Source organism: Globicephala melas, chromosome 12 (genome assembly GCF_963455315.2).
Source record: "Globicephala melas chromosome 12, mGloMel1.2, whole genome shotgun sequence".
Lineage (NCBI taxonomy): Eukaryota > Metazoa > Chordata > Mammalia > Artiodactyla > Delphinidae > Globicephala > Globicephala melas.
The window spans coordinates 64,470,707-64,496,780 of record NC_083325.1 but is presented as its reverse complement, the minus strand read 5'-3'; the positions used below and the strand labels follow the sequence as shown (position 1 = coordinate 64,496,780).

The 26,074-nt window shown below is 36.4% G+C and overlaps 1 protein-coding gene across 2 annotated transcripts in view; it reads left to right on the top strand.

Annotated features, from left to right (window-relative positions):
• TTC27 (tetratricopeptide repeat domain 27) overlaps positions 1-26,074 on the top strand; it is a 174,434-nt gene that overhangs the window by 35,745 nt on the left and 112,615 nt on the right. For both annotated transcript variants that reach the window (XM_030857980.2, XM_060309262.1), the window contains exons 6-9: positions 3,762-3,926; positions 5,855-5,988; positions 12,795-12,907; positions 17,147-17,213. In XM_030857980.2, the coding sequence (XP_030713840.2) occupies positions 3,762-3,926; positions 5,855-5,988; positions 12,795-12,907; positions 17,147-17,213 (479 nt within the window). The remainder of the gene's footprint in view (positions 1-3,761; positions 3,927-5,854; positions 5,989-12,794; positions 12,908-17,146; positions 17,214-26,074) is intronic.

Genomic DNA, 26,074 nt, shown 5'->3' with positions numbered 1-26,074 from the left:
GATTGATGTTTTTATTTTTGATTTTTTGAATATATAAAATAATTATGTGATTCCAGAATCAGAACTCTTCAGAGAAGAGTCAAGGTCAAGTTAAGGTCTCTTCAGAGAAGTTTCTCATCTATCTGTGTTTTCCTTCTACCCTATTCTCTCTTTTTCCCTTTATTAGTTTTATTAATTTTTGGTTTATTCTTCTAGTTTTCTTTTTGCTCTTTGGTATTCTGCCTTCCTTCATGTTACACAAAATATTTTATATATATATATATATGAAACATAAAATATATTTTATGTATATACACACGTATACACACACATATTGCTGTTTGGGACTTTATTTCCTTAATTTTTTTTTTTTTTTTAAAGCTGAAAACCAAATCCTGTTCTTTTAATCATTTTTTTTTTTTTTTTAGCTGTTGGGGGTAGGAGGTTATTAATTAATTAATTTATTTTTGCTGTGTTGGGTCTTCGTTTCTATGCGAGCGCTTTCTCTAGCTGTGGCAAGTGGGGGCCACTCTTCATCGCGGTGCGTGGGCCTCTCACTGTCGTGGCCTTTCTTGTTGCGGATCACAAGCTCCAGATGCGCAGGCTCAGTAGTTGTGGCTCACGGGCCTAGTTGCTCCGCGGCATGTGGGATCCTCCCAGACCAGGGCTCGAACCCGTGTCCCCTGCATTAGCAGGCAGATTCTCAACCACTGCGCCACCAGGGAAGCCCTATTTGTTTTTGTGGGGTTGTTTTTTTTTTTTTTTTTGACTGAATATTGTCTACAAATCTGTGTGAAAGCTAGCTTATGGTGATGAATTCTTGGGATAAATGTTTTCCCCTTTGCCCACTGCCATTTTCCTTTTTGACCTCTTCTGCGTGGCAGACCTAGTTCGTGGCCTCTCCCGTTGCAGAGCACAGGCTCCGGACACGCAGGTTCCGAGGCCATGGCTCACGGGCCCAGTCGCTCCGCGGCATGTGGGATCTTCCCGGACCGGGGCACGAACCCGTGTCCCCTGCACTGGCAGGCACACTCTCAACCACTGCGCCACCAGGGAAGCCCAGACCTAGTTCTTTTTAACTTCCATTGAAGACACAGTTCTTTGGGGCTCAGTTTTAAATGGAGCTCTTTGGCTAGATTGCCTACTTTGGGTAGGTTCAGGTCTGATCTTTTGACTTTGGTGCTCCTTGCAGCCATCAGAGTGGAATCCTCAGGTCCCTAAAGGTTTGGTAGGTAGCTTCCAGGCAGAATATGGCAGACTGTGTGCTTAATTCCTAAGGTTGCAATTTTCATTTAGTTTTTGTCTTTTGATGATTCCTTATTTTGTTCTCAGCAGTCATTTTGTTCCCAACACAATCATTAACACAAAAATATATTAAAAATTTTAAATCCAGTTTCTTAAAGGTATTTTTATTGGGAGAGTAATTGGTCATGCTGGTGGAATTAAAGATTAAACTAATTCTTAAAAAAATTAGTATCTATCCTACTTTTTGAACAGTCTTTGACCCCTGAACATGTAAGAAATGCAGAAAAAACACAGAAGTAGAAGATCAGAACCAATTGTACTAATATGTGTTTGTGTGTATACACACACACACACACACACACACACATATTTCTACAAGTAGGTAAGTGGGTAGGTAGGAGGTACGATAGATACACACATCTTGCTTTGGGCATTTATGTGACTTATGTGTTATTAGGACAGTTTAAATTTGGTGGTCCTCCCTAGACCTTTGTGAGTGATCACAGCATAACAAGCCTGCTTAAGTGCAGAAATGGCCGTTTTGTGATATTTGAGAGAGGATTTTGAAAAACCTTAGGCAACATCCCTTAATACAGTTTGCATCCAGAACCTTTAGAGAAGATTACTGTCATTGACAATTAGGCGAAATTGTGTCATTTGTGAATTGTGCTAAGCTCATAGAAAGTTATATTTCTGAGAGTAGTGGCTAGACACTAAGGAATAATGGACAGACAAAAGAAGAGAAAGTTTAAAAAGAAAAAGCACTCACTAAAAGCATGGAGTATCATCAGATCCACCTTTTCTTGAGTTTGGTTTGCATGGAGGAAATCTGTTGAAGGATTTTCACAGTGAGGAGTTCGTGTTTGTATGCCTGTCTGCCTTTTGAAGTAAGACATGTGCATCTTTTTTAAAAAATTAATTAATAATTTATGGCTGCATTAGGTCTTCGTTGCTGCATGTGGGCTTTCTCTAGTTGTGGCGAGCGGGGGCTACTCTTCGTTGCGGTGTGCGGGCTTCTCATTGCGGTGGCTTCTCTTGTTGCAGAGCATGGGCTCTAGGCACGCGGGCTTCAGTAGTTGGGGCATGCGGGCTCAGTAGTTGGGGCTCACGGGCTCTAGAACGCAGGCTCAGTAGTTGTGGCACATGGGCTTCGTTGCTCCACGGCATGTGGGATCTTCCCAGACCAGGGCTTGAACCCGTGTCCCCTACATTAGCAGGTGGATTCTTAACCACTGTGCCACCAAGGAAGTCCTAAGACATGTACATCTTGATTTAGTCTCTTTATTTGAGTTAAGAATCTCTTTAAAGGACTGACAGTATATAGAAAAACACTTTCTTTTTCAGACTCATTTTATTTTCAGTTCATGGTAAGACAAAGGATGTCTGTTTCTTAGCTGTAGCTTTCTGTCCGATTACTTGGTGAGAAAGTAGATTAGGTTTTGTAACATCATCTCTACACCTTTGTCCTTCCAATGCCAGCTCCCTCCTCCCGTTTTCCCAACAAGTTTGGATTCAAATTCTGGCTTTGTCATTTAACAGGTGAGGTGACTAGTCAGTAAGCGATGTAAGCTCAGTTTTCTAATGAGTTCAGTGGGGTTAATGTCAACCCTAAAGACATCATTGTGAGAATTAACACAACATGTAAAATACGTAGTGCTGAGCAGAGTAGCCATCGATCAATGTCACTTCCCTCTCAGCTTGAATTACAGAAAACTGATTCTCAATTTTTGGACATTCTAAGTGTGTTTTCTATTCATTCATTATACTTTCATTCATGTAAACTGTTTTGTGCAATGCTGATCCTGTTCCGGGAACATTTGTGAAGGATAGTTTTTCAGGGATATTGTAGAGGGATGGATGAGGTGACCTGTTGGAAACTCCCTTGGTGTATGCCAACTAGCCCCTTTATTATATATAATTAATTTTGAAAATCATCTTATTTCAGATACCATGTTATTAGGCTATTATTCTCCCATCTTTTCATCTCATGTGTTTAGAGAAATAAAGTAGAATATGACTGCTAAGCCAATACTTATACATTTTCTATTTGATACTCATATTGTCTTAGCTCTATATGGATATATATCTGTTTCTTCTTTTAAGGGAGAAATTCTACATTCTTTATGTGGAAAACTGTCTGTAAGCTGATCTGTTCATTAGATTTTCATATCGTTTAACTTTGCAGATTCACTTGGTATATTGTATCATCACCTTGTGTTGTCATATTTTTTTATTGTACGATTAAGACAAGTACTCTAAAATAAGAAAGAGTAGGGTAATGAATCATATCTCCTAGGATTGTGTGGAATAAAGGAGATAATGTATATAATATCCTTAGCTTGAAGCTTGGAACGTGTAAGTGCTCAGAGAATGCTTACTGTAAACTGTTATTATATGTGTCTCTCATCTTCCAAATTTGAAATTCTTTAAGAGCAGGAACTATGTAATATATATATTTCATATATTATGGACTCAGTGTTTTACTTTATATTTTTATTCTCATCATACTTTTTAATGTTTCATCTTTTGTCTTACAGTGATGAAACTAGAGGATCTGTTTGTAGATGATTCAGGTCGATATTTGGCTGTTCAGTTCCATCTGGAATGTGCATATATATTTTTATATTATTATGAATATAAAAAAGCAAAAGATCAGTTCAATATTGCTAAAGAGATCTGCAGATTACAAATTGATTTGACAGGTAAGATTTTTTTTTACGTTTTGTGGATAATTTATTTTTATGATAAACTAATATAAAATTGGCAGTTTGGCTGTATTGTATGGTTGTATTTTATTATCTGTGTCCTCTTGTTTGCTTTACAAAAATAGATTTTTATTTAAAAATTCATAGTTTTAGAACAAAGTTGAAATCATATACTTTATTCCTGCAGATGCCCATGTCTAGTTAGACATGTCAGTAGTATGTGGCAGCTGGGCAGTACACAAATGAACTTTGTGTATTTGGTTGTGCATGTGGGCTTCCCAAGGCCCCTCCTGATTCCCAAATTTAGTTTGCCCTTTCTGTTAAATACCCACCTGCAGGTTCCATCCTGCCTTTCTTGTATTTCTTAAGAACAGAAATTTTTGACTGTTTTGTTTAGATATTTCTTCATGGCCTTAGAACACTGTCTGGCATACAGTAGGCACTCAATAAACATTTGTTGGAAGAACAAATAAATTGAAGAATTTTTCCCAAGATCTCTGTGTTTTTTTCTGAGTACCAAATAAGAAACATTATTTTCTCTTAATGTATTGCCCTGTCCCTAGTCTCACAATGTAATTGGCATTCTATATTGAAGACATTCATGAAAATCAGACATCATCAGTGGGTCACACCATTTATACCTGTTGAACCTGGGCTCTGTGAATGTTGAAACAACAATCTGTGAATGTTGAAATGATTGAAACTGCTTGTCCTGCGTAGGCTTGGTCTAGATTATCTCTAAGGCCCATTCTTAGTCCCCAAACTCTGTGCTTATTGAGGTAGTCCTGTCAATAAAATCCTTCAGATACATTATGAGGTAAATGTGACTTTGTGGCCTAGTCTGGCATCTTACCCACCTTTTATTACATTGTTTGTATGGGGAGAATTATTAAATATCCAACTTACAACTTTGTGACAATGGCCAGGTGTAAGTTGGAGTCTTGTATTTGAGATATATGTAATATAAGCTGTGAGGTTAGTTTCAGAGATTTTGTTTTTAAATATTTCGGTCCTAGGAGACTTCTTTTTTTGGATTATTTAAAAAACTAGTATCATGGTACCCAGTATAGTCAGCTTTAGCTGTTGGTGTATTTACTAGCTAGTTCTTCATATTTTTTTCCAAGTTAAGGCTGAAGAACTTAAAAATACAAATGTGCTCACAAATATAAAATGAGAATCAGATTATTACTTTTTTCTTTTCAGCTTTAGCCTTACTATAAAAAAGTAAGCTGTGTTAGACCATCTCAGTAGCTATTTTTAGTATAACGTGTTTAAATGGTTGTTGTATAAAGTAGAGCCAGACTCATCACAGGATAAAATCCAGACTTCTTAGACTGGTTTTTGTAATCAAGGGTCTTTGTAATCTGACTCTTGCTAGAGAATAGATGTCAGAGCTTTTGCTTCTCTTAAAGCTGTTCTGCAGCAAGTTATTTCAGATACAAAATGAAAAAAAATTTGGTCTTACGTGGAGCCAGATAGTGTAATAGCAAGACTGTGGGATTTAGAACCTGAAGACCCTGGCTTTAAGCCCTGGCTCTGATACTGAAAACCCTGTGATCTTGAGCAAATGACTGCACTTCAGAACTTCCCTTTTTTCATCTGTTGTATGGAGAGGATAGTATTTCTTCTCTCTATGACACCTAATGAGTTATCTTTTTTGAGAAGGGAGGTAGTTTAGTGAAAAAGTAAGTATGTGGAAACTAGTGGCAGAAATCCTGGGTTTGAGTTTTGACCTTATAACTTACTGGCTTTATAATTTTATAAAAAGTCATTTTAAAGTCATCTTTGAGCCTCAGGTTTCTGTTATTTGAGATGGAGAAAATACCTTATAAGCTCTAAAGCACTCTGAAAATACTACTCTTTAAGATTGTACTGTATATCTGATTGACAAGTTGATACATATAATTTAGTATATATTTATTCAGGTGCTTTGGGAAAAAGGACACGATTCCAGGAAAATTACGTGGCCCAACTTATTCTAGATGTAAGAAGGGAAGGAGCTGTGTTTTCAAATTATGAATTCACTCCAGCACCCACTCCTCAGGAATATTTAACCAAGGTAAGTAGGATTGTAAATTATTTAAATTAGCATCCAAGTCTAACAGTTTCCATAGGTGAGTTTTGTAGAAACACTGGATGGGGTGGGAAGAGGCTTCTTTTGACCCTTCTTGAGCTTTTACAAGGTGGCTGGATGTTTTAAAACAAAACAAAACAAAACAGGACCCATTTTTTTAAGCCATTTTTACCTTTAAATAGAGATAAAGTGTTGTTTTTTCCCTAGACTTCAGTAAGTATGAATTAGTAATGCAGTTAGTTATGTATTACTGCCCTTGAAAAAAGTCCAAAAGGCAGACTGAGTAGAGACTAATTTTTCCAGTGGCTACCATATTTTTTGCCTTCTGTTGATATTTTCAAATATTAAGAGCCTTGAAATTTCTTGGGTTTCTTCTAAATATGTAAACAGATGATCAGAATTCCTTTTTACCAGTTTTCTGGTCTGTCCTTAGTTACTGTGTCATTACTGGGCTGGTTGCTGCCTTAGTATGTTTTCTTGACTTGGCTAATACATTCTCTTGTAGCTTAAATTTATAGCTTTTAGTCAGTTTACCTGCTCAATAGGCCTTTCCATCTGCTTCCATGGAGGCCATTAGCATTTACATTTTCTTATCCCAGAGACCCCAAACCAACATTTTTGCTTGTTCTTTGGTTGATGTTACCGTCCTTGAAGCCCATGTCTTGCTACTTTTCATTCCAGAGCCTGCAAACAAATTTACTTGGTGCATTGCACAGGAAAATTCTGTTGTGTACTGAAAATAATGCCAAGGGTAGGGACTAGGGAGATGGGAAAGAGTGGCAGCAGTAAGGAGTCCTGAGGAAGGCCTTTGATGCGATCTTACGTCCCTCCTGGGCTTGCTCCAGCTTCTCTGTTTGCTTTTGTGGTAACTCAGGGTGGGGACAGTTGCTGATCTAAGAGGAGAAGGAAGGAAGGAAGGAAGGAAGGAAGGGAAAGATGGAGAAACTCAGGGATGAGACTGCACAGAGGACAGCCTATATCTCCTGATGTAGATAGAGCCACAGTTGAACAAGTATTTGTACTGCTGTGTTGATGCTGGTCAGGGAACTGTGTTGATACCTGCTTCCATCCTCCATTTCCTCCTTGTATATACCAGACCCTTCTCCTTCAGCTATTTGATGTAACCCAAGTCCCTCCCTGAGTCTTAGATTAAGTATCGTAAGCTGGATTTTAGGCCATAGCACAGCATCAATGAAAAGAGATTTAATTCCACAATGTAAGCATTTAATTCAGTAATCCATTGTTGTTTGTTTGTTTATTAGTGTGGAGTTCTCGTATTGAAAATTGTCTCCTATGATTATAAATAGAATGTGATGACTCTTATGAGGAATGTATAAAAATGATGTACAATTTAATACAGAATTTATTCTTTCATACTTGAAATAAAATACATTCTGATAGTTTTATGATCTTCATTAATTACCACTTAAAGGTGGAAAGTACAAATTATGTGATGTAGGTATGGATTAGATAGAAACAGCTTTTTACTCATGGATGGAAGATAGACTTGCTTGTTTAATCAGTTATGTATGATATTTTCTTATTCAGATACCATTAGATTATAAAATACACCATCTTTTTTTTTAAAATTTATTTTATTTATTAATTTTTTGGCTGCATTGGGTCTTAGTTGCGGCACACAGGATCTTTGTTGCAGCATGCGGGCTCTTTGTTGCAGCGCATGGGCTTCTCTTTAGTTGTGGCACCCAGGCTCCAGAGCACATGGGCTCAGTACTTGCAGCATGTGGGCTTAGTTGCCCTGCAGCATGTGGGATTTTAGTTCCCCGACCAGGGATCGAACCCGCGTCCCCTGCATTGGAAGGCGGATTCTTAACCACTGGACCACCAGGGAAGTCCCCACCATCTGTTTAATAACCAAACTCTTCAGGAAAAAAGGAACACTATTATACCAATTATAGTGATTATAAAATACATCGTGATTAGAAATGTTACAATGTGAAGATGTATATCTTAGAATTGAGGAAATACAGTAATTTTATTGCCAGTGAGGAACATAGTGTTTCCCTTTGGACCTTGCTAGACTTTTAATCTGTTATTAATGGAGAATTACATAGCCTGAAGCTATTGGACTTCAGGCTTTAATAAGCCAACAGTTATGAGCAACCCCAATGTGCAAATCAAAGGCGCAGTCTCTGTTCTTTATTATTCAATCATGAGGGCACGGTGTGAGGAGGGAGAATAAATTAAAATTGTATATTCACAGAAAACACAAACACATACATGATCAGCATCATTGAAAAGAAATATACATTAAGTGCTGAATATGGTGTGTCCCATGAATTGGAGATAAATTACGTGCTATTTCTTTTTCTCTTTTTTTTTTACATTAAGCACAATACAGCAATTTATAAAGATGCTTAAAATGAATACAAAGGGAAATCAAGATCACAGAATTACACATTGTACAGCAGTGTGTCACATATAAGATGGTGTAAATGAATACACCAAGATGGTGTTTAACTAAAGATAAAACGGCACCCATTGATTTGCTGCTTCTACACAACCCAGAGCGTTCATACAGATTGAAAGGGTGTCAATATGAGTAGTTGCAAAGTCAATTCTTGCATGTGATTTTAGCTTTAAAGGTTTCAGAAAACAGATCTGCGATATCAGTTTTCATTTTTGTCAGCTGTAATGTCAAGGATATTCAGAACAAGAAAAATGCAATAATACAGGACAATCTAGATCTGTGACTGGCCTCTGTTGCAGGATTGTACAAGGTTATGTGCAAAAACAAAGTCTGTCCAAAAGTCCACACTCTTGCAGTTTCAGGCTTTAGTTTGATTATCTAGATATAACGTTTATTACACAGCAAGGGCAGCATGAAAAGAAGAAACAAATTTATGATGGGTGAGCAATAACAGTATCATAAGCATCACTTGACTAGGAGGTCTGAAAGACTGTAGCTAAATTTTTGATTCAGTAGAACGTTATGAGGTTGGAGTGGGACTAAAGTAGAACTGTATTTTAAATTTGTGGCTTGTAGAACACATAGGCAAGTAGGTGGTGCAGCCAACCAGTTTTAATTTCGAAAAGAGCTGAATAGGAACGCAGAGTATCTTGAATGAATATTGAAACTATTTTGATCACCTGTTTGTAGCTGAAGAGTAATAAATAATGCCTTGTTGTTAAGGCTGACCTGTCTCAGGTCTTCTGTGGGGGCTGGAGGGGAAGGAGTCCTCGCTGGGAGGTGGAGACTTGGGTCCCTGTCACACCTTTATTGTCTAGCCGAGGTGAGAACCTGGGAAAGTTATTGTATTTTTAGCCTCCTCATTTGTTTTTCCCCACATCACACTTTTTAAAAAAAAAAATTTATTTATTCGGCTGCGATGGGTCTTAGTTGCGGCACGTGGGGTCTTAGTTGCGGCACAGGGGCTCTTGGTTGCAGTGTGCGGGCTTCTCTCTCGTTGTGGCACGCGGGCTTAGTTGCCCCGCAGCATGTGGGATCTTAGTTCCCCGGACAGAGATTGAACCCTGCATTGGACGGCGGATTCTTAACCACTGGACCACCAGGGAAGTCCCCACATCACACTTTTTTTAAGGGATCAGATTAGATCTATAAAGGTGCTCCACAAACATTGGATATTAAAAGCAGGTTGATACAACCCTATCTGGATGTGAAAAGGTGAGAGATTTGGATACTCTGGAGCTGCACTGTCCAATATGGTAGCCACATATGGTTATTAATCACTTGAAAATTGATTGGTCCAAACTTTGATGTGCTGAAGTATAAGTGTAAAAGATGTACTAGATTTCATAAGCTGTGTATGAAAGAGTGTATAGTATCTAATTAATTATTTTCTGTTGATACATGTTACAAGGATAATATTTTTGATGTATTAGGTTAAATCACTTATTATTATTTTTACTTTTTAAAGTGTAGCTGTTAGAAAATTTAGAATTACATAAGTAGCTTCCTAAAAAAAATATGAAAGGCTTGTATTGAAAATGGTTGGCCACCAGGGTGCGCTGTGCACCTGCCAGCTCTGCCTTTTGAGGTTGTGCGGGTCAGGGAGGAGGAGACACTTTTTCAGTCGAGCCTGAGTAGCCACCTAAAGTTATGTGTTTCTCCCGTCAGCAGTTGTTGGAGGTTGTTGTACTCTTTTCTCTTTTCTCGAAACCTTATAGATAGAGCTAGGCCTACAGTTTAAAGTCTTCCTAGTTTTAGCTACTACTTCTATTGAATTAGAAAAAAATTTAAATCAGGTTTATTGAGGAATAATTTACATAAAATAAAATGCACTTATTTTAAGTGTCCAATTTGATGAGTTTTGACAAATAGGTAGACCCATGTAATCACCACTGTAATCAAAATACAGAACCATTTCCATTAGGCCAAGAAGTCCATCCATACTCCTTTGCAGTCAATCACTTTCCCTCCCACTGGTCTGCTTTCTGTCACAGAGCTGTTTTTTCCTAGAATCTCAAACAAATGGAATCATATAGTATGACTCTTCTGTGTCTGGTTTCTTTCACTTAGCATAATGTTTTGAGATTCATCTATATTTTGATACCAATAGTTAGCTCCTGTTTATTGCTGAGTTATTTCATTGTATGGATAAGCCACAGTGTGTTTATCCATTCACCGCTTGGTAGACAATCGAGCAATTTTTAGTTTTTGGCTGTTATGAATAAAGCTGCTTGGAACATTCATGTGTAAGTCTTTGTGTGAACGTATGTTTTTAATTCTCAGGGGTAAATGCCGAGGAATGGAAGGGCTAGGTTGTGTGGTAAGTGTATTTTCAACTTGAGAAACTGCCAAAGTGTTTTCCAAAGTGGTTGTACTATTTCACATTCCCACCATCAGTATATGAGAGCACCAGCTGCTCTGCATCCTTGCCAGTGCTTGGTAAAATTTTTTTGCTATTCTGGTGAGTTGCGTGTAGTGGTTTCTCATCGTGATTTTACTATGTTTTGATGATTAATTTTTTTAAAAATCCATTTTATTGAGATATAACTTATACACAGAAAATTTTTAATTGTACAGTTTGCTGAGATTTGAAAAATATATACACACAACCATTACAGTCAAGATACATTTCATTACCCTAGAAAGTTCCATCCTGCCCCTTTGCAGTTAATTCCCCATCCTCTCTGGCCCTAAAGAGTCATTAATCTGCTTTCTGTGGCTACAGGTAGTTTGCCTTTTCTAGAATTTCATGTGACTGGAATCCTACAGTATGTACTCTTTTGTATCTGGCCTCTTTTGCTCAGCAGTTGAGATATATCTATGTAGTTGCATGTGTCAGTACTTCCTTTTTGTTTCTGATTAGAATTTTATTAAATGCATATAGCATAATTTTTCTTTTTAATCTGTTTACCTGTTGACAGACATTTGGGTTGTTTCCAGTTTAGGGTTATTACAGATAAAACTGCCATGAACACTTTTTTATTTATATACATATATATATATACACACACACACGTTTTTGGGTGGACATATGTTTTTGTTTCTCATAGGTAACTACATAGTGGAACTGATAGCTCATATGGTAAATATGTTTATTATAAGAAACTAGCAAACTGTTTTCTATGGTTGTACCATTTTACATTTCTACCAGCAATGTATGAAAGTTCTAATTGTTCCAGATCCTTGTCAACAATTAGTATTGTCAGTCTTTTAAATTTTATCTATTCTAATGTGTGTGTACTAGTAGTTCATTCTGATTTTAATTGGTATTTCCCTTTTGACTGCTGTTGTTGAGGATCTTTTTATGTGCTTACTGCCCATTCTTTTGTGAAGTGTCTGTACAAATCTTTTGTCCATTTTTATGTTGGGTTGTTTATCTTCTTCTTAAGCTGTAATTCCATATTCTGAATACAAGCCTTTTTTCAGATATTTGTTTTGTGAATATGTTCTCTGAGTCTGTAACTTGGCTTTTCATTTTCTTAACAATGTTTTCAAAGAGCAGAAGTTTTAATTTGCTGAAGTCCAGTTTATTAAGTTTTTCTTTGATGGTTCGAGTATTTTGTGTCCTAATTAAGGACTGTCTGCCTACCCCAAAGTGGCAAAGCTTTTCTCCTATGATTTTTTTTCCTAGAAGTTTTTTAGTGTTAGCTTCTACAGTAAGGTCTCTGATTAATTTTGATTTAATTTTTGTGTATGGTGTGAGATCAGGACGGAGGGTCATTTTTTCCCAAATGGATATACAGTTGTTCTAACATCATTTATTGAAAAACCTTTCCTTTGTTTGACTCATCTAGACACCTTTGAAAATCAATTGACCATACAACATGGGTCTAAAATTTTGGACTTTATTCTATTCCTTTCATCTATATGTCTGTCTTCATGCTAGTACAACACTGTCTTGGCTTTGTAGTAATTCTGAAATCAAGTACTCTACCAAGTTCTCTAAGTCTTCAGGTTTTATTCCTTTCTCAAATTGTTTTGCCTATTCTAAATCCTATTGAGAAACAGAGTTGGCAGTTGATGTTTTAGATTATAATTTAGAATTAGAGTAGAAAGATCTGGTTTTGAATCCTGATGTGTTAGAGGGGCTTTTGCCTACTAGGCTGAATCAACAATAGCAGTCATTCCCTGTTATTGATGTTGTCAGTGCATCCTGAGATATAGATGCGTGTCCTCCATTTCTGCACAGTAAATTGTCTCCAAATATGTGTTTCACAAGAAGCAGCCTATTGACCATATATAGACATTGTAAAATCTTGAACAAAAAGATGTTACCCCCCCAGCAATCTGTTGTGTATAGTTTGTTGAATGAATCAGAATTAATTTTTTGTTCTAAGTAGTTTCTTTTGTATTCCACCAGAATATTGAGCTCAATGATGATACTGTTCTAAATGAGATAAAGTTAGCAGATTGTGAACAGTCTCAGATGCCTGACCTGTGTGCTGAAGAGCTTGCTGTTATCCTTGGAATCTGGTGAGTTAATGACTTACTTGGCTACCTTAAACTTCTGGCATATTGGTTCTCTTGTGTTGGGGAAATCTTTGTTCGAGCAGGCCCCCAGAGTTGTGGATGAGTAGAGAATCTTGTCATGGCTTATGAAGATGAAGAATACTTGGGCAACCAATTAGAGTTAGAAATGAGGAATCTCAGGAATCTCCTGTAAGTTGGTATACTTATCCTTCTCTTTTCTTCATAAACAAAATTTCTTTGGTTAACCTTGGCTAGGAATAGACTCTTAATGAAGTATTTAGGGTAGGTGACTGTTTTGACCTTTGAGGATATTTACGTTCAGAGTATGGAATTATTTTTTTTTTATTTTATTTTTTAAAGACTTTTTGATGTGGACCATTTTTAAAATATTTATCAAATTTGTTACAATATTGCTTCTGTTTTATGTTTTGTCTTTTTGGCCCCGAGGCATGTGGGATCTTCACTTCCCGACCAGAGATCAAACCCGCACCCCCTGCATTGGAAGGTGAAGTCTTAACCACGAGACCTCTAGGGAAGTCCCTAGAATTTTTTTTTAATACAAGAGAACCTTATGTGTGGTAGAAATAGTTTTTCATTTTATTTTATTTTTCTATTTTGAAATAATTTCAAATTTGGAAAAAAGTGGCAAGGGCAAGGCATTGGAAATAACTTTTTTGAGAATAATTTTCCGACATGATATTCTATCACCCCTGAATACTTTAGTGTGTGTTTTCAACAAACAAGGGAGCTTTTGTGCATAGCCATAATACAGCTATCAAAATCAGGAAATTTAACATTCATACTTTACTGTCACTTCCTACTCAGACCCCATTCAAGTTTTGCCAGTTGTCCCAATAATCTCCTTTATAGTACAGGATCCAGTCTAGAACATATGTGTTACATTTAGTTGTCATGTCCCTTTAGTTTCTATCAATCTGGAATAGTTCTTCATTTTTGCTTGACTTTCATGATCTTGACACCTAAAATTTATAAGCCAGTTATTCTGTAGGCTTACTCTCAGTTTGAATTTGTCTGATTTAAAAAAAAAAAGGATTAGTTTCACATTTTGTATCATTATCAGGGGTATCAGAAAATGGAGGTTTTTGTGGTTCTTATTGCATCCCAGCAGGTAGAAAACAATTTTGATTTGTTCCTCTACTGGCCATGTTATTTTGATCACATGATTAAAGTGGGGTCTGCCAGGCTTCTCCAATGTAAAGTTATTCTTTTTTAACTTTTGTTATTAACATGGTCTTTTAGAGTATATAAATATCCCATTTCTCATCTGGAGATTTAGTAATGTTCAGAATAGGCTATTTCACTAAGTTAAAATATTGAGACTGGTTAAATTAGTAATAGGCAATTTAATAAAGGGAGCATTTATAAAAAAATTTGTGTTTTAGCTCAGTAGAACTTATCTTTCTGTGTTCACCTCATAGCATTTTATCTCCTTTACACTAACAGTAGGTTTTCATTTATACAAAAGTTAAATTCAGTTCTACAGTCCCCTTTTGTTTGATTAAAAAGAATCACACATGCAGAGTTCTGTTTCTAATCCAAATCAGTTGTCTTATCACATTATTTTATTCCAGTGACAGAATTAATGCTTACTGCCAAAGAATTATTTGTTCAATTCATAATGATACTTAGTGTATAAATAATATAAACAGCAATCATTTACAAGCAGTGTTATGTGCTAGGAATTATTCCATGTACTTTCACACTATCCCTCATTAATGTTCTAACAGTCCTAGAGGTTGTTGTTTTTCTCCATTTTTCAGATGGGAAATCAGCGTTTAAATGGCGAAATGACTCAATCAGAATTACAGTACAGCATTTAGGGCTTGAATCCAGGTTTTATGGACCCAAATTCTGAGTTTTCCTTTATGCTATTTCTTAAAAGATTATTTTGGCAAACATAATTGTCAACTCAACAGGAAACTAAATCAAACCCAATATATATATTCCCAGACTTCTCTCAGTTGTGCTTTAGCTTTATTGAGTTTGACTTCACAGTTGAGAGAGGACTGAAAAACCAAGAAAATGCTTGTCTGCAAATACTTTTTTTCCCCCAAATATGATCTTGGTAGAATCTCAATATATAGAACAATTAAAAGTGCTGAATGGATTTCATGGGCAATTTAAATCTTCATTGTTTGGTAGAAACTACTTGATTATATTCTGAATCTTGGGGCATCTGATGCACTTTATAAACCTCTGGGTTGGAACATCCGTGAATTGATGATTTGCATGTGGGGGTCATGATTTTATTAAACTGTCTGATCTCTGCGTGACCTCCGTGGCCACTAACCCCTGTGAAGAGGTGATTTGGACATTGTGGTGGGCTGGGTTCTTTGGAAAGGAGACATAGGGGGAATTCATATAGATGGTGGATTGACCAAACTGTGGGGCCAGCTTCATGCTCCTTTTCTTCAACTCCTTTGCTTCACTGGCCTCCTGCTTGAACTTGATTTTACCTGGAGGCCATGTGTCTCATACATCAATGTACCTGATTGCTTTTATGTAAAGTAACTGTGGGAGAAATTCCTTAAAATATAGCAATCCTTCAGTAATTCAGACAACTGGAGTGAGAAGGGTAATTGCTTTTGAATTAGTAGTCTGATTTTCAGATATGCAGAGTAATATATTCTAAGCCTAAATTAGTAAGTTACAGTGAAGAGTGGTGGCCTGATTCAGTTACTGTATCATAATTACTTGTAATGAGCCTGTAGCATTTCAACTTTATCTATATACTTTATGCAGTGAAGTTAAGATTGGAATTTTGTATGTGAGGGATGAATTTTCATCCATTTTGGTTGAGGTTCTTATTTTAGAATGACTTTTGTTTTTTTGTTCACTTATCAGAGTCATAGTATTAGAACCGAAAGGACCTTAGGGGTTATTTGGATCATCTTGCTAACTGATAACATAATTCCTTTGTGCAAACTAGAAATGTCTAAGTATGTATGTGTGTATTGTGTGTGTGTATGTTTTCAAATGAGGTAAATTTGAGACATAACATTGTATTAATTTCAGGTGTACAACATAAAATGATTTTATAATTCCTTCCTTCCATTCATTTATTTTTTTTTTACCAACAATATGTTCATTTAACAATTATTATGTAAACATTTTATGCTCATTATAAAATCCTCCAACAGTATGGAAAATTATGAGGAAGTGGTACTATTTTGTGAGGTGGTATTTTCTTTTCATTCTTAATACAAGTAATATTTGCATACAAAATAACTTATGTAATATATAAATATAAGTTATATAATATAATAATAAACTGAACCCACCGCCCAATTTAAAAACTAGAAGATTGCAAATACCACCTGCTCAGTCTGTGTGCTTCTTTCCCATCTCATCTTCCTGCCTCTCTTTAAAAGGTAATCACTGTCCTGAATTTTGTCTTTTTCTTGCCTTTTCAAAAAATATATTTATTCACATCTTTTATACCTCTAAGTCAGTTGCTTCATTTTGTTCGTTTTCACGCTTTATAAAAGCGCTATCTTACTATATGTGGTTTTCTGTGATTTGCTTTTTTCTCTCACTAGTGTCTTTCTGTGCCTCATCCATGTTGTTATACATAGCTGAAATTTACTTTGCTGTATAACATTCCATTGGGTGAATATTTTACAATTTATTGGTTTCTTTTTTGGACATCTGGATTGTTAACAGATTTTTCCTATTACACACAATATTACTATGGATATTCGTGTGTATGATCCCTGGTACACCTGTTGAAGAATTTCTCTCAGCTCTATACCTAGGCTGGAATTACTGAGATTAGGATATATGAATGTTCACTTTACAAGATAATGCTAAATTGTTTTCCAAAATTATCCAATCAAATCATCTGCCTCTTTGACAGCTTCTTAATTTTTGCCTGTCTCATGGTGATACTAAATTTTTTTTTGTATGAGTTTGATAAATAGGAGTTGTTGCTATATTCTTTTCATTTTCTTTGTGGAGTGACACAGATTGGATTTCATTTTTTTCTTATAAAATAAATTGTGTTGATATTTTGTACACCAACCACATTTCATTTCTCAGCATTTTATTACTTTTTGTACTTATCTTTGGCACACTCATCTCTACATTTCTATATAATGCAGTAATATTAAAATATGTGCTTTCAAATATGTAAATATAGTTTACTTGCCTTTTAAAAATTATATTTCATTCATTATGACATGCATTCTGGAATTAATTTGCTTTTTTTTTTTCAATGTAAAGCACAAATCTCCAAAAGAATAACCCAGTGCATAAGTTAACTGAAGAGGAGCTGCTGGCATTTACATCCGTGAGTAATGTCTTTTTCCTTTCCATTTCTTTTTTTTTTTCTTTTTTTCCTTGTAAATTATTTTGCCTCTGGTATATTCTTGCCTCAGATTGCTTATGATGAAACACTGCCACCTAAGGAAATTGAGGGGAAAAAAGCTCATTATTTTAGTTTCCAAGCTGCATATATCTTGCTGCTGATTTAGACATAAGCATTCTTCTTTGCACTTGCTTAGATTTGGGGGTGGTGACCAGATATTTCTTGCTCTTGGTTTGATCCCAGGGCCTCACATATAATAGGTGCTCAATAAATACTTGTTGAATGAATAAATGAAGTGACAGAGCAAGAGTTTGAACCTTTACTCCAAAGCCAGTATAGTGTGCAACTCTTTCGTCTCAGATTGAAGGTGATGCGACACGGATGTGATGAGAAAGAGGACTTCAGAGAGCGAGGAGGAGAACCAGCAGAGGGAATGGGTTTTGGAGGCTGAGGCAGGAGGCAGTGTCAAGAGCCAGGGGTACTTGTCAGCGTTCAGCAGTGGAGAGCAGCCTGGAGGAAAGGCTGAGGCTTTGATGTTTTGCGTTGCTTATCTCTATGACAGTTTCAGTGGAATAGCTGGGTAGTCACCTCACTACAGAGAATTGAGGGAATGGGGTGTAAGAAAATAAAGTTGATAGATGAAGACCACAGTTAGAGAAGAATGGCAGTGAAAAGGAAAGATACAGTAATCGATGTTTGAGGATTCATGATCAAAGAAGGCTTTTCTAGAAGAGGAAGGTCAGAGAGCAAGAGGTCAGTCAGTATCTTTTTAGCTTTATGGATAGGAAGAAGATACACACGTCTTTAATGAACACAAGTTGCTTAAGATACATCATTTTTTCAAAGACATTTTTATTATCATAGTTAGGGATCAAGTTAGAATTCTGGTGTTTTCTTCCTTTGTTATTTTTCAGATAAGGCAAAAATAAAGCACTTTTATCTGGTAGAAAGGAAAGCTAGCTTACTTTGTACTGTAAAATAAATTTTGCAAGTTACTATTTTCTACATACAGTTTTGGAACTGGTTGGATGTTAATCTTCTGAGTCCTCTGGGTGCCTGTTTTATTTTCTCACTTAAGTATTCTTAGAAATCTGCTGTTTTTCATTATAGCATATGAGTGTTTAGGTAACTATGTAGAATGTCCCTAATTAGTCATTACATATGCTATAGGGAATTTGACAAGTAAAGTGTTAAACATTTTTTAAACGATATATTTTAAAAATTGTTACGTACCTCCCATTTATTCATTTAGCTAATATCAATTGAATACTTAATATCTATCAGGCATTGTGCTGGTTATTGGAGATACAGCAGTAAACAGTCTTTTCCCTCTTGGAGTTTACATCAGTTTACACTCTTGTGAGGGAAATAACACAGTAGACAAAAAAATAAATAGATATTTAATAGAAGTGCTCAGTGTAAATATAAAACAGTATAAGGGAATAAGAATGGGTTGGGGATGCCTGTTTTTTTTAATTTAGTTATTTATTTATTTGTGGTACGTGGGCCTCTCACTGCTGTGGCCTCTCCCGTTGCGGAGCACAGGCTCCGGACGCGCAGAGCCTGTGTGATCTTCCTGGACTGGGGCATGAACCCGTGTCCCCTTCATCGGCAGGTGGACTCTCAACCACTGTGCCACTAGGGAAGCCCGGGGATGGCTGTTTTAGACAAGAAGGTGGGGGAAGATCTCAATGGGAAGGTGATGTTGAACATGGATCTTCCTGATGTGAGGCACAGGAAAGGACATGGAGGGTCTGGAATGATGGGGAGCTTGAGTCAGTGTAGGGAAGTACAGAGCTGGATGGGGACAGTCACCTAGTATCTAGATGATAAATGATGACCAGGATGCTTGTGTTTCTTCTGATGACTGAGCTAAACAGGATGCAGCATATGATAGGAAGTGTTCCTGCTGTCCTCTCATGGGGACAGTGGTCAGCAGTAACGCCTTCTTGGGATTGGCTTCATAAACAGATTATTGTGGAATGTAGATTATCCACAGTTATCCTGAAATGACATTAAAACACTATTTACATTCAAGCAGTTAACTTTTTTTTTAGTGTTTTTTGTGGGTGGGGTGTATTCTTTTCTTTAACCTTTTCTTATTTCTTTTCTGATTCTTTTCTCTTTCTCTCTCTCTTTCTTTCTTCTTTTCCTGTTCTTGTTCCTCTACACAGTGAGGTACTTCTGAAGTAATTAACTCTGGTAACCTGTGATGGTAGGTGACTCAGCCCTCCTAACTTGCAATGAAGGTCATAAACTCAGGTTTCATACTTTCCCCCCAGGGCTTTATAATACATAAGTTTTCTGCTCTCCTCCTCCAGCTCTCTTCCAAGTCAGCACTGACCTGAGGACTGATCTCTTTTTCGAGGAAAGCTGTTCAGTGACAGTGCTTTATAGTGCCAGGCCTAACTCTTCTAAAGAGATGAGTTTGTTAATGCCAAGTAAATGTTTAATTGGTAAGAAGTAAGGCAAGGAACTTATAGTGAGGAGGGCTTTGAGGAGCCCCAAGCATTCCATTTCTTATCCCAAAGGAAGCATACGGAATACACCAGAAAAACCCAAGTCAGCTCTTCCTTTTATCATTCAGTCTTTCCTCTTATCCCTTCTTTGTGCATGATTCTGAAGTGGGTAATAAGGTGAATTAGAAGTGGCCCCTGGTTTCAATGAAGAATTTCACTAAAATTTATATCCTATATAACTGTATGTCCTGGACATAAATATCCATTATTTATATCCTATGTAACTCCAGAGGAGTGTTTGAGACAAGAGGAACCACTTTTAAGTGCTACCGTGCTTCTGAACTCTCTTTTAACAAGGATCATATTTGGGCTTACAGTATTGTAATTATTTATGTGTATGTCTTATCTTTCCCATAAGGCTATAAACTTCCAGTTTTAGGCACTGGTCTCTGTTCTTCTCTGGGTCTTCTACAAGGCCTACTGCAGTGCTTCAATGCTTTACTCACAGTTGTTGCTCAAGAAAAGTATGCAAAATGCAGGAATGAATGAAGTACACTAGAACCAGAAACAGGATTTATTTCTGTCCTGCAGCAAGGTGCTGCATTGCTCCACTTAGTTCCGTAATACAGGTAGTACTACCACCCAGCGTACTACCTAGTGTATCCTTAGGATAACCACTTATTTCATCTTCCTCTTCAGTGAAGTGAGGGAAGGAGTGATGTGTCCCTCCCTCGGCACTGAAAACTTGTTTTGAGGATCAAATTACAGAATGTATGTGAAAATACTTCAGAGTGGGTAGATAGAGCCTGGTGCCCCCGTAGCATTCAGGAATGAGTCAGCTTATCTGGTTGCTGGTTTGTAGGAGCGCGCTACTGTTTTCAAGGAATAGGACTTCCTCACTGGATAAGGCCGGTTTGGAATTGGCTGTAGATGTGGAAGAGAAGGGAGTAGAGAGGAAAGAAGCAGCATCCTCTTCCTTCCTGAGCACACGTTTCCATGCTATGGCTGTGGCGTGGTGGCCGGGGTCTGGAGTTGTGAACTCTTGAGACTGTGAGGTGTCTTCCTCTGTTGATAGAAGAGCAAGTCCTGTAGAAATCTCAGTCCCCTACCAGAGTATTGTGAGCACTTGGAGGGACAGGAATGAAAGTTATTGAACATTTGATTTATACTTACTGAACAAATGAATGGCTTATTGGTCCTGAATTTTGTTCAGTTCTCATGTGCTATCCTAAAGTTTACTAAAATAATGGTGAAATCTCTTTTTTGGAAGAATTTTTGCCACTGTTTCCAGGTTGGTGTAGCATGTTGAAATATATGTGAGATATGTTGGGAAAAAGTTTTAATTCAGCAATGGCAGAAGATTTTCCCAAGAAGAATACTTTACCTTTTTAATATTGTTATTATGTAATGCTCTTCCTGAGATATTCTTTCCTCACATTTCAGGAAAACTGAATGAGTCATAGTAAAAATAACCCACATTGTTCTAGAGAGTCATTTATGTTATGTCGGCTTGATAATTTAAAATTAGCTGTGTTGTCTACGTTATTTCCTTTCAGATGAGCCAAGTCAGTGACATTCAGTAATGCCTTTAATTTCCTTTCATTGTTGAAAATGGGAACAATTTAGTTAATTCATACAGGTGTTTCAGTTTTCATTGGCAAAAGTTCTGCTTAAGTGTGAATTGGTACTGGCAGCCTGCCTTCTCACCGTCTGCCTGAAGCCCCAAGGTCTCTGCAAATGAAAAATGGAAAAAGACCTTTGAACGTTACACATTATATTGTATGTATTTTCTCCTTCTGCTATTAATTTTAAGGCTACTTAATAAATACTTAACTATGGAATTAAAATAGTTTGCTAACCATTTTTGAAGAGAAAAATTATACCTTTTTTTCTTCAAGGGCATACTTATTTCTTAATTTTAATTTTTTAAGATAGGCAATATAACTGTGAGATAGTCATGATACTTCGCATTACATGTTGACATGTCTGTATTAAGCAGGATAACCCAGGATTTTGCTTTTCTTTCTGGTTTGAATACTTGTCTCCCCAGATGTTACTCATGCATTTTAATTTAACAGGCATTCGGATCATGAGCCTTGTAGCTATATCTGGGTCATAACTTGGTAACTTTTAAAGAAGCAGGAGATGGGTATGTTTTGTTCCATTTGTGGGTTAACTGTTATTAAACAGAGGCTTAAAATATTTTTTTTGATTGGAGTTGAACTAGGTTGCTTGTATATATCTTACTTCAAGAATAGACAGAGAAAGAATAATGAGTAATAGGATTTGTGGGATCTTACATGGCTCTTTTCTTACCATCATCTACTTTGGTAACTGCTAGATTTCTTTCTTCACAGTTAACCATGGCTTAAGGTTAATGCTTATTTGTGGGTCTATTTCTAGCCATGTTTGAGTAACTGGTACTGCATTTGAACTCTCATTGTAAACAACCACAAATCTGGGGCAAAATAAATATATGAAACAGCAGTATATAAAAAGGATAGTAAGTTATGACCAAATAAGTGTTTATCTCAGGAATGCAAAATTGGTTTAACATTAAACAGTCATTGCAATTCATCTTAAAATGTAGTAAAGGAGAAAAGCTGAATGATTATCTCATTATATTCATTTATTTTAGCATTTGAAAAAATTCAACACTCTTTCATTGTAAAAACTTAGTAAACTATGAATAGAAGAGAATATCAACCTGATAAAGGGTATCTATGAAAAATCAGAGTTAAAATCATTATTGATGAAAAACTAGTTTTTCCTCTAATATCAAGAAAGTGGCACTTCTATTCTTCATTGAACTGGAAATCCCAGCTAGTGCAATGAAACATTAAGAAGATACAAAGGGAGTGCAGATTGGAAAGGAAGATATAAGATTATCGTTTTGCATAGATAGCGCAATTCGTTACATAGGGAAACTTTATAAAGAATAGACATGAAAGCTACTGGAACTAATAAGCAAGGTCTGAGAATACAAGGTCAATATAAAAAAGTCAGTTATGGTTATATATACTAGCAGTGAATAATTGGGAAAGTAATTTTAAAACTACTTACAATAGCATAAAAACACCGAATGTTTAGTGATGAATTTGACTAAAGTGTAAGACCCGTACACTGAAAATGACAAATATTGCTTTAAGAAATTGAAGATCTGAATAAATGGAGAGACTTACCATGTTCATGGATTGGAAGGCTTAATATTGAGTTGACAGTTCTCCCAAAATTGAGCTATAATTTAAATCCAGTAGCAATTGGAATCCAGGAGAACCCCCTTCTCTTTTCTATTTTTGCAGAAATTGACAAGATGATTCTAAAATTTATTTGGAATACTTTTGCTTCTGTGATGGCCAAGTAAGCTCTTTGGACCCATCTGTCTGCAGATAAAAATTACAAACTATGGACAAAATACAAAAAAACAAAATAAACTACCTGATGACATTAGGTTATATGAATGACCATTAAAAGAATGAAAGATTGTTAATATCAGTAGTCATTGGGAAAATGCAAATTAAAACCGCAACAATATACCACTATACACCACTTAAAAGGTATATTACCATACAGAGTAGTTGGAATTCTCATACATTGTAAATATAATGTGACATAAAATGGCACAACCACTTTGGAACACAGTTTGGCATTTTCTCATACAGTTAATCATCAATCCCACCTCTAGGTATTTGTCTATGTAAAGTGAAAGTATGTGGCTCCACAAAGACTTACACAAATGTTCATAGTTGTTTAATGCATAATAGCTTAAAACTGGAAACAGTGCAAATGTCCATCAACAAGGAAATGATAAATTGCAGTATATCCATCTAAAGAAATAATACTCAGCAATAAAAGCAAGTATTGATACATGCAACAATGTGGATGAAATCTGAAAAACATGATTTTGAGTTAAAGAAGCCAGATTGTATGATTCGATTTCATTAGAGTTCTAGAATAGGCAAAACTAAATCATAATCACAGAAAATAGATCACAGATTGATTGCAAAGAGGTGCAAGGAAACCAGGGAATTTTTGTGGCTGATAGAAATTTTGTATATCTTGATGTTTGTGGTGTATACATTTGTCGACACAGATCAAACACTGTACTAAATATGGGTTTATTTTATTGTACCTATCATATACTTCATTAAAGTCACTAAGAATAACTAAAAGGGAAAATGCATGTATGTTATTTAGAGCTGTAATATTTAAGATGGATTAGTTTGCCAAAGTAGATTTCGGTTTCCGTGTAGATTAGTCCTTATCATCAATTTATGAAGTACCCCAGAAATACTCAACCTACCTAAAGTGTTAAATGGAAAGAATGTAGAAGGAGAAGAACAAATTCCCGATGGGAAATTGCTCAGTGTTCACATTCAGTATGAAGCTTACTTCTTTTTCAAGGCAAAATCAAGCTAGTTTTACCCAAATATTTTTGGAAACTTGTGTTCAAAAGAAACCCTAAAATTGAATGGATGGATATACTGTATAGATCTCCAGTTGGGGGTCCCTTTGACCCTTAGCATCCAACCCAGGTTGTCGATATTAAAATGTTTATTGAATTGAATTTTTTCCCTCTCATGATTGAGAGTCAACAGAAACAACAAATAGAAAGATAGTTAGGATGAATGTAATGCTTAGGAGTGCACAGGGCAGGAAACTTGTGTATACAATAAAATAAAGTGAGGTACTAATATATGATTTCAGGTAACTTCTTGTGTTAATGGACATAAAAGTAGTTAATTAGTAGAATTTAATTATTTTAAATCTGTAAATGCCATCTTTAGTAGAATCGGTATTGGGCCTGCAGATCAGACTATTGGTTGTGTGGCAAAATGTTAACACTTGGGTGAAGGGTGTATGGGAATTCTTTGTATTATTCTCAAAACTTTTCTGAAGAAGAAAATAAATTTGAAAATAAAAAGTTGAAAGACCTCTGGCACAAAACTATATGGAAAATGAGCAAGGTCCATTATTGCCTCATTGCTAGATAACCATCCTTATTTGGGGTTGAAGATATACACAGACTCTCTGGAACATACTCAGGCTACCTTTAAACTTCGGTCGGTCTCCCTGTGTCTCTTACTGGGTTTCAACCTTGTCTTGCCCCATATTGTCTTTAGCAGCAAAGGAAATAGGGAGGAGCTACGAAATTTAAAGACGTGGCTTAAAATAAAAGGAAGAAGGGGGACTCCTGGACCAGAGAGCAGAGGCTTTCACGGTGTTAAGACACTGCTAATCTCACAAGAGGTAGAAAAGGTGTCTAAGGAGTCTTCAGACCTGATTTAAACACGTACATATGTGCATAGACACTCAGAGACGTCAGCAGCTGGGGTCAGGGCCAGCAATGAGAGGCAGGGAGCCGAGGCCTCGGCAGGCAGCCGTGAGGGATGGAGTTACCTGAAGTAATAGCACTTTCAGAACTTTCCACTGAGCTAAGACTGAAGCAAGCAAGTCTGAAGTGATCGTGACTGCATGGTGCTGCTTGGCTGTGGCAGCAGAAACCAGTCTGTCTAGAGGAAAACATCTCCTAAACCCAACTTAAAAATTGAGCAGTGAGCTCATAATTAAAGATCAATAAACAGAAGAGAAGGCAAGCCACTGTGGTTGAGAGTCAACAAACAACAGATTAAAGGATGAATTGCAGTTTTCTCATTCATAATGCATAACAGCTATGTGTGAAACGTTTACAGAAATATAGGGTATAATCACAAAGGTAACCTAGCAACTTATGTTAGTTATTAGATGTTCATGATTTGGGAGAGAAAATGTAACTTCTAGAAATAACTTGAAATTAAAAAGCAGAATTAAAAAATAATGTAATCCATGTTTATCCACATCAGAGAGATGTCCAAAAACACCAAGAAGTTGTGTATAACTAGAAATTCCAGTCTTAGAAGTACATCTAAGAAACTCATGCATGTGCATCAGTGGATGTGTATAAGAATGTTTAACAATAGCAGTGTTTGTAATGGCAAACAAACTGTAAACAGCCTAATTGTTTGTTGACAGGAGAAGGGATAAATAAACTGTGATAACTTATATCACAAGTATGAAATATTATACAACAGTGAAGTGAAAATAAATGAACTATAGCTATAAGTAACAACGTGGATGAGTTTTATAAAGGTAATGATAGGTTAAAAAACCAGTCCCAGGGACTTCCCTGGCAGTCCAGTGGTTGAGACTCCACACTTCCAATGCAGGGGACGTGGGTTCGATCCCTTGTTGGAGAAGTAAGATTCCCACATGCCACAAGGTATGGCAAAAACAACAACAAAAAAACCAGTCCCAGATTCACAGGTGCTTATATTATACTTTATAACTTGCGTTTTAGTTACTTTTAATCTTCTTTGTATATCAAATAATAAAAAAATCTGAAAA